Below are 8963 nucleotides of genomic sequence, written 5' to 3'. Positions count from 1 at the left end.
AGCCATGATCTCATAAAATACATCACACACACTATGACACTAACAAGTAACTAAATTCATTTTTCTCCTGAAACTGAAGTAAAGGAACAAATGAAGAGACATGATGATCACACCACAGCAATATTTGTTTGTCCTGTTGAATGCTACACTCCACTTGACTGTTGAGTCTATACGATGAAAGAAGATGGATGGACTTCCAGGTTCTACTGTTGTTCCTTTACTTCAGTTTCAGGAGAAAAATGAATTGAGTTACTTTTTAGAGTCATAGTGTGTGTGTGTGTGTGTGTGTGTGTGTGTGTGTGTGGTAATATGTGTATGAGCTCTTAAAACTCATATTTTCAAAGAATTAGCTGCCACACTCTAAAAACGTTTTGAGTTATTATGAACATACACATAAAAAATACAAAAATGCCAAGTTATCTACCATCTTAATCTCTTAGCTGTTAGCAACCTGTATGGAGACCTGCACCATACACGTACATGTGACATTTCAGACCAATCGGAATTACAGTTTATGAGAAGTTACTTTTTATAGGTTTTGCCAAATTTTCAAGCTATGGCCAAATCCATCAGGCATAGACTATGGGTTCTTGAGGCAAATTCGTTCCTCATGAGGAAAGACTAAGTATACATATATGCAATGACCCACAGTTGGTTTCAAAGTTACTTATCAAAGAGATTCCAAAGTGTGAGAACAGGTAATGTGCAGTCAGATTTTTTGCCCATCACTAAAGGAGTCCCACAGGGGTCTATCCTGGGTCCTGTCTTATTCACTAAAGGAGTCCCACAGGGGTCTATCCTGGGTCCTGTCTTATTCACTAAAGGAGTCCCACAGGGGTCTATCCTGGGTCCTGTCTTATTCACTAAAGGAGTCCCACAGGGGTCTATCCTGGGTCCTGTCTTATTCACTAAAGGAGTCCCACAGGGGTCTATCTTGGGTCCTGTCTTATTCACTAAAGGAGTCCCACAGGGGTCTATCCTGGGTCCTGTCTTATTCACCATATATATCAACAATATTGTATCATCCCTGGGTAGTTGTCAGGCTCATCTCTACGCAGATGACACTGTTGGCAGAAAATTAGATTTTTGTATAGGAACAGAGCTAATTTCCCTATGATTAGTAGAAAAAGGGTTATAGAAGCAGTGTTAATTTCTGTCTTAGACTATGGAGATGTAATCTATAGACATGCTACTCCTTCTGTCCTTAAACCTCTAGATGCTGTATACCACTCTGCCATCAGGTTCATTACTGGGGATAGCTATGGCACCCCCGTTGTGTCCTATACAATAAGGTTGGGTGGCCCTCCCTGATGGAGAGACGTAACTTGCACTGGCATCTATTCATATGCAAGGCTATTATTGGTGAACTCCCACAATACCTCTCCACACTACTGAACTGGTCGGTCGGATCCCATCACACTCGTTCCAAAGACTACAGGTCCCTAGAACTTGCACTGAGCTGGGAAAGACCACTTTTAGATTATCTGCCCCCAACACATTCTTATTTTCAATGGGGGAACAATCCCATTTTAATGACTTATGGCCTCTAGTTTCAACATGTACATTTTGAGCATTTTTTGACTTTTTGAGTTTTTTTTGACCAAGTCAATGAAAAGAATAATAGTGGAAGAAGAAAATACCAACAATAACAATAGGGTTCCTACTATATGACTCCTAGATATAAAGGTGAATATCTCCAGATGTAAATGCTGTCTCCTTCGTCCTCTTATTTCTGCTACACCGGCAGCTTGACAGGCCTTTGTTTATACCACGTTTTGTTGGCAACAAAGATTGATGGTGTCCCTCTTCAAAACAAGGAACATGAGTAGGCCTACATAGAGGTGCTTTTCAGGAGGCAGTGACTCATCACTGTACAAACACACACATTCCCCCTCTCACAAAGAGAGGTGGGGGGAAAGAGAGTTTTTACTCTGCTGATTTTACTTAACTTACTTATCCAAGCACAGATAGTATTAAATGCATCGCAAACTCTTGTCACGACTCTCTTCTCTCTGCTATTAGCTTGATAACAGACCGTGACTGTGTCACTAGGTGGTCTTTGTTCTCCATTGTGTCCTGTGATATGTGAGAATTTGCACCCTGCCATTAGGTCCCACCAGACACAGAAGGCTGTGATATATCACGACTGCATCTAGACTGAAGGGGGCTTGATTAATGGCCGTCCATGCTAATCGCTATGGTCCTTGGTGTGTAATGTCACAAACATATGCAGGGACGCGACGGAAGACCCCTCATGCGTCACAGTGAGGTTCTCAGTGATGGGTGTAAAATACGAGTCTGTGTGCCCACGCACAGATCAATCAGACAGGAGGAGCTTCCCCCTTCTGAAGGCTCTGTTCCCCCAGAAGAATCCCCTAATATGGGCTTGTCTGACCTCCCAAATATTCATTTTACAGACAGGGAGTATTCCTGTGTTTCCAGGAGAGGAAGAGATATGAATTATTGTTTTATTCCAGTTCATGTGGTGTACACAAATGACCAGATGCCTTTCCTTAGCTGGGACAGATATGACATGGAAGCAAGATACCGTGTTCTCTATAGTGATATGCTATTTATTTTCAATTTCAAGAGTTACAACAAGTTACAAAGTAGTTGAGGGAAGAGTATCCATACTGTTGTTTTTCTTAAATTATTTTAAGAATTACATTTGGTATGAATCCTTACTCATGTGATAGGAAGAGCTACTGGACAAATGCTCTACAAGGAAACTATCAAACTTACCAGAAAGTAAAAGGAAGAGGAAGTGACCATGTGATGACATCATGGCTGGAGAGTGGATTATGATGAGTGCAGTTGGTGTTTGCAAGGTGATCAGCTGATAAGGGACAGAGTCCCCGTCAGCCGCTGTCTGGCCCTTGGACTGGGAGTGGATCAAAATGAACATACTATGTAGCTAAACAATAGTCTTAAATCACAAGACGCCTTGAATTAAACTTACAGATATTCATATATCAGAGCAAGGGCTTGCATGACCAGCACTCCTTTTGTTAGCTGCTACAACCAGGCTTCCTTCAGCTTCCTTATTACTGCACATTAATAAAGTATAGATCTGACATGACCATGCATACATCTATAATGCTTTATTAGTGCTTTATTATTCATGAGCAATTGCATATTCATTATTCCCTCTATCTATTAAAGGATGGGGCCGGTAGGTTGGGGTTAGTGGGTTGCTGTGATTGAGTGACTGAATGTGTGTTTTAACCCTGTAGATAAGTAGGGACGCATCATGCAGGACAGAGTCAGACCACCTGCTGGGTCTCAGATCACAACACTTGATCCTGTCTTGGGGAAATGGGCTGTTCTTCCTCGGTTGTTTTATATATGTATGTTAACCATGTTAAACACAGGGATTGAAATCTGTCAGGAGCATAATATACATAGTTTGATTAAATTTGATATAAATTAGTTGATTGAAATTGTTTTCTTTTCCAGACATTCAGTACAGTTTACATTTAAACTCATCTTGTGTCACAACAAAGTGCTTTATAAATGAAATGAAAAATAATAATAATAACAATAATAATCATAACAACAACAAGAACAATAATAATAATAATAATAATAATAGTAATAATAATTATAATAATAATAATAATTATTATTATTACTTCATTATCTTATGTAATATGACTCAGAATATCATTATTTAAACGTCTTAACCTGTAAAAAGAACTTGGCTACCAACTCACACTCTGCAGTTGAGTCACGGAATATGAAACCACAGGTTGAGACCTCTAGTTCATATATTCTCCTGACTATTCAGTATTCTACCCTGAGCATATCTTGTAAATCATCCATGATAAATCACTATCACATTACCACTCCACCCACATTTTGTAAGGCACAGTGTTGGGTTGGTGTGGGAAGCCAGAGAGGAAGATGGCGTCTGAATCATCTGCAGTGATTGTGTGGTTGTACTGCCCTCTAGTGATCAGATGTAGATGCTGCACTCAGACAAGTAGAACCTACAGTATGTACAGTCCTGTACAGTATGTACAGTGATTATTCCAGGCCTGAATCATCACTGTAGCTGAGTCACGTATCCTGTTGAGGACTTAAATGCCATCTCCTGACGTTTTAGTGATATACAGTCACATTTATTGTCGAATAAACCGTGGATGAATACATGTTTGCACAATAACGTTTGCACAATCAGTTTGACCTTTAACACACACATCCTGCTTTGACTACGAGGTATTTACAGACCACACCCCACCGCCCTTCTGGTTAATGAATGATCATGCATGTCCGACCTCTGTCACCTCAGTCCCTGTCTCTGATTGGCTGTCGCCTGGACTGGGTTCCACTCTTGTTCGGCGTCTCCCTTGGAGCATGGTGCACACTCCCTTCACCAGGAACAGCAAAGAGATGGCCAGGAAGTAGGAGGCATAGATGAAAAACTGCCAAGAAAAGGGAAGCCAAGCAAATCAGCAGCTGATCTCTAATCGATGAGTGATAACGTGATTGTGTCCGTGAAGTAGCTTTCTGTAGTGAAGTGGCTTTAGATAACATCTGTGTCTCCTTGTCATAAGATTGTATCACACGGGTGTTTATTCAGCATCTGTGAGACAAGCCTCACCTGTGAAGTGATGGTGAGCTGCAGACTGTTGGTTTGGATCACGATGGCGGTGAGGAGACTCTGTAGTATCATGCCCACAAAGCTGTTGAGCCCAAACACCAGTGCGTAGCGCTCTCTGCTCAGGCTCCGGGCGATCTGAAACCTGAGGTCCATGTGAACGAGTCAGACGCTAATCATCTTTGCATTTGTACTGTACTGTATGTGACTTTTAACGTGTCCCGTGATAATAAACAAATGGGTACAACGCAACTTTAACTTATTGACCAGATTGATCGATTGGTTGGGTTTGTTGTTAAGTTGTTGGGTCAGATACACCGACTGGCTTGTTGGTTGGCCAGTTGTTTTATTGATTTATGTTTACTGATCTGTCCATTTGACTGATCGCTAACTTGCTTATGCAATCAGCCGGTTGCAGGTTCAAGAATGGATGTTCTCTTACGTGCACACAGTGATGAGCAGCATATAGACGGACTTGAAGAGTGCAAAGCAGCAGTAGCAGACCCAGATACTGTTGGTCAGGTCCATCAGGTAGAGAGCCCCAGCAATAAGAGCTGTGAACACGCCCAGGACCAGCTCCCCCCATACGGACCAGTCCAGGGCCATATGGCCAACCGCTATGGAGGCTGCCGCCCCTAGGAAGACAGACCACACACACGGGTGGGCCAATTGTGAGAACTTATGATAGGGTACCAGATCTTCTTCTTCTTGCAGAAGATAAGAACACGATATTCACAGGCTTTTGAATGGAGATAGTAGAATATATTGATCCACATATTTTTTTCTGTACATTGAGAAGTCAATACTCTCCACAAGAACCATCAGATATCAGTGTTCAGACATCAGTCAATTCCAGACACAGGGACCTCCCCACATCCCTCTCAGGCTGCTGGCTTATACTGTAACTGGCGCTTGCTTTAATCAATTCAATTAAGGCTTATGCTTCATCACTTTGCCCCGCCCCGCCAGATCAATCCTAATAGCATAAGCACCGCTGATCGCTCTCTGTGTTAGGGATGTGTTTAATCAATCCTTATGGATTCCCCTTGGTGAGAGGGATGGATCTAATGGAATTTATCCAGTTCTGCAGGACAGGAGCTCTGCTACCAGCGCTGGGTCACAGCTCTCGTCTGCTAATAGCCTAGCATGTCAGCTAATCCCTCCATGAGGGCAAGATAATGGGGTGAACACATTTTATTCAAGACACCGCCTTAATCCGGTCAGAGTGGATGGAGATGGAGGTAGATGGAGAGAAGAGTCCTGTGATTCCTTGATTAGCATTACAATGTTCTTTTGGTTGTCATTTAACTATGCCTGATGTCGCTAGGTAGCTACTGTAATTACCCCCAGATCACTACATGGGTAAGCTAGCACTGAATTGTCCCTGACTTCATTAGTAACAATATTTGTTTTTGCAAAACAACCCAACAAGGAACTTTTTTCTAACACCCTGTGTGGTTTTATCTCATTTAAATACAAGTATAATGAGAGTACGGAGTAACAACATAATCATTAACATAATCCGATTCTTGAGTAAAATATCAGACGTTAACGCTCTCAAAAGCACTGTAGCCTCGATTTCACATTGAGTGGAAACATTAACACCTGGAAGACAAACGGAAGCAGGATGTAATTTACAGAGTAAGTGTTATTGGTTTCCTGGGAATACAGGAACGCTTCTGCACTATAATCAATGGGAGAGCAGTCAGTGGATAGTTAAAGCTGGACGGATCCATCTGGTTGAGGAGAGGAGGTAATTAGAAAGCCTAATTAATGTGCTTGTTATTGTCGAGCTTGTAGAGAGGCTCATGAAATAGTGGTGGCAAAGTGGTTATTATCGTCCCAGGTACTGCGTGGCTTAAATTACCCTTAAGTCGATACAGAATGGTTGGGCAGGTGTGTCCATCTCAGGTGAAATCCCTTTGCAGTGTGTAAAATGCTGTTCAAGGGGACAGTTTGAGTTTGCTGTCATGTCACATTACCTGACAGCGTGGCCATGGCGTCCACTCCTCCATTGTAGGCGGTGAAGTTGTGACGAGGCTCTTTGGACTCCCAGAGGAGCTGCACATAGCCTGTGACCTGATTGAAGCCACAGTTCCCCATGGCTGACCACACACAGAAGAACAGCACATCCCCAGACGAGTAGCACTCCTTGCAGTCCAGACCGATTCTCCTCAGTGTGCTCAGGAGCAACCTCCCGGCCCTCCTGGCCCTCCTCATCCAGGAGAGACCCCAGGATCCGCCAGGGTCTGACAGGGTGTGCTCACCCGGGCATCCGCTAGCAGAGGTCTCCCTTAGAAACAGGCGCTTCTGAGGCATGGGCAGGAGGAGTGAGGCCAACAGGGCCACACAGAGGGAGATAAGAGTAATCACATACAGCCAGAACAGAGACACATCACCTACGGTCAGCAGTAGTTGACCCAGCATGGCGCCAGCTGTGTAGCCCAACAGTACCGCTCCTCTGGCATAACTGGTGACTCTCTGGTAGTACTGAGGTTGCACCACGCTGTAGATGTAGGAGAAGTAGCCCACGTTGGCTGCGGTGCCGATGCTATAGATGAAGATGGCGCTCTGTGCGGAGGTGACGCCAGGGCCAAACAGCAGCAGTAGAGACCCTAGGAGGTAGGCCAGGGCCTGCAGGACGATCACAGGCTTATATTTTAGCAGGTCAGTCACCAGGAAGGCAGGGATGATGAGGAGGAGGCTGGAGTAGGCCAATACTGGCACCACGTCCCGTGTAACCTGGTACATTGAAAGAAACAGGAGAGTTTTAGTTTGCTCCGTTTGCATGTAGGAAATTCAATTGACAAATCATTACTCAAGACTGACTGAAAAAGCTGTACAGTATCTGTGTTAGTAGAGTCCTTCTCTGGATCGCACTTCAGACCTTCCAGAATCACACTGGGATTCTCAAACCTTGCCATGCCTCGCCTCATCATTTCTCCCACAAAACGTCACAGTGTCCAGTACCTGTTTGGTGGTGAGATTCTTATGCGGTCCAGTGAGAAACTCTACAAGGAATGGCTCAGCGGGCCTCATCATGGAGCAGAAACCATAGACACAGAGCAGCACCGTGGGGCCCACCCAGCCTCCGCAGCGGGGCCCACACTCCCCGCTCCAGCAGACGCTCGCCATCTTTCTCCTGTTCCCCGGGGAGGTCTCCGCGTGCTGGGTTGAGCCGAGACTAATTTGGGCTGTTTAATCTGCTGCGATATGGAGGCAAAGATAGGACCAAGGTGAGAGTGACTCTGAAGTCACCTGCTCCCATTGTTCTTTCTCCCAGAAGTTTTCTTAAGCAGCACCACTGCTACACTGCAACGCAAACGCATTAAGATGAAAAATGAGATGCTGAACCTCAAGGGAGAGAACTGTAATGAATGTGTCCCTCACCTTTTTTATAGAACAAATCTCACACTTCTGTAGGGTGTTATGTGGAAAGGAGTGTCAAGTAGTCAAACTAAGAAAGATAGTTCTATGGTTGTGTAAGCCAGGCTCTATTCTGGTCTGGTACTGTTGCGATGACGGCAGGGGATAAAGTAATTAATATTAAACTATATGACCCCATGATACACATACAGTATAATGTAACCTGTGCCCTTGTATTGTTAGACAAACTCAGATAGGACATAGTATGTCTGCATACTGTAATAGGCTGTACTTGATTGGGTCTTTTATCTATGTGAATTGTGTGTTCTTAAATCAGTTGCTCCACCGTAGACTGGCTCCACCGGAACAATTAAGAACAAAGCAAAAAACTGTTTATTATAATTTTTATTATAACTCTTTATTATAATTTACGGGAGCTAACCTACTCAATGATAACTGTCTGTTGCTTAGTAGACCAACCAAAAGACTTCACACTGTAAAAATAGAAATAAGTACATGGGTGTGTAAGTTAACAATACCTAGAATAAAAAAGGTTCAGGTAGGCTTTAAATGCAGGTTAATAGATTTATTAGCCAAATAGTAAAACGCATCAATCAATCAATCAATCAATCAATCAACCAATCAACCAATCAATCAATCAATCAATGTTTTTGTTACAAAACATACAGTCAGCAATGCTGAATAAAACATAGCAAAAAGGCAAACAATCCCCAAATGTAATGTAAAGAGGGCTGTGGGGTACTACCCCTGAGCTCGTACTACCCCTGAGCTCGTACTACCCCTGGAGCTCGTACTACCCCTGGAGCTCGTACTACCCCTGGAGCTCGTACTACCCCTGGAGCTCGTACTACCCCTGGAGCTCGTACTACCCCTGGAGCTCGTACTACCCCTGGAGCTCGTACTACCCCTGGAGCTCGTACTACCCCTGGAGCTCGTACTACGAACAACCTAAAGAACATTCCAAAAATGCCAAATA

The 8963-nt window shown here is 43.6% G+C and overlaps 1 protein-coding gene across 1 annotated transcript; it reads right to left on the bottom strand.

The window, feature by feature from the left end:
* Positions 1-4262: 4262 nt before the first annotated feature.
* Positions 4263-7735, bottom strand: LOC311313650 (thiamine transporter 2-like; the record flags this gene model as incomplete). The annotated part of the gene is made up of 5 exons (XM_084443824.1): positions 4263-4424; positions 4604-4745; positions 5043-5235; positions 6583-7342; positions 7571-7735. The coding sequence occupies 5 exons, from the start codon at positions 7733-7735 to the stop codon at positions 4263-4265; spliced, it is 1422 nt and encodes a 473-aa protein (XP_084299950.1).
* Positions 7736-8963: the final 1228 nt, after the last annotated feature.

This window comes from Borostomias antarcticus (assembly GCF_949987555.1).
Source record: "Borostomias antarcticus genome assembly, chromosome: 10".
In the NCBI taxonomy this organism is placed as follows: domain Eukaryota; kingdom Metazoa; phylum Chordata; class Actinopteri; order Stomiiformes; family Stomiidae; genus Borostomias; species Borostomias antarcticus.
This window is presented reverse-complemented; position numbering and strand designations above follow the sequence as displayed.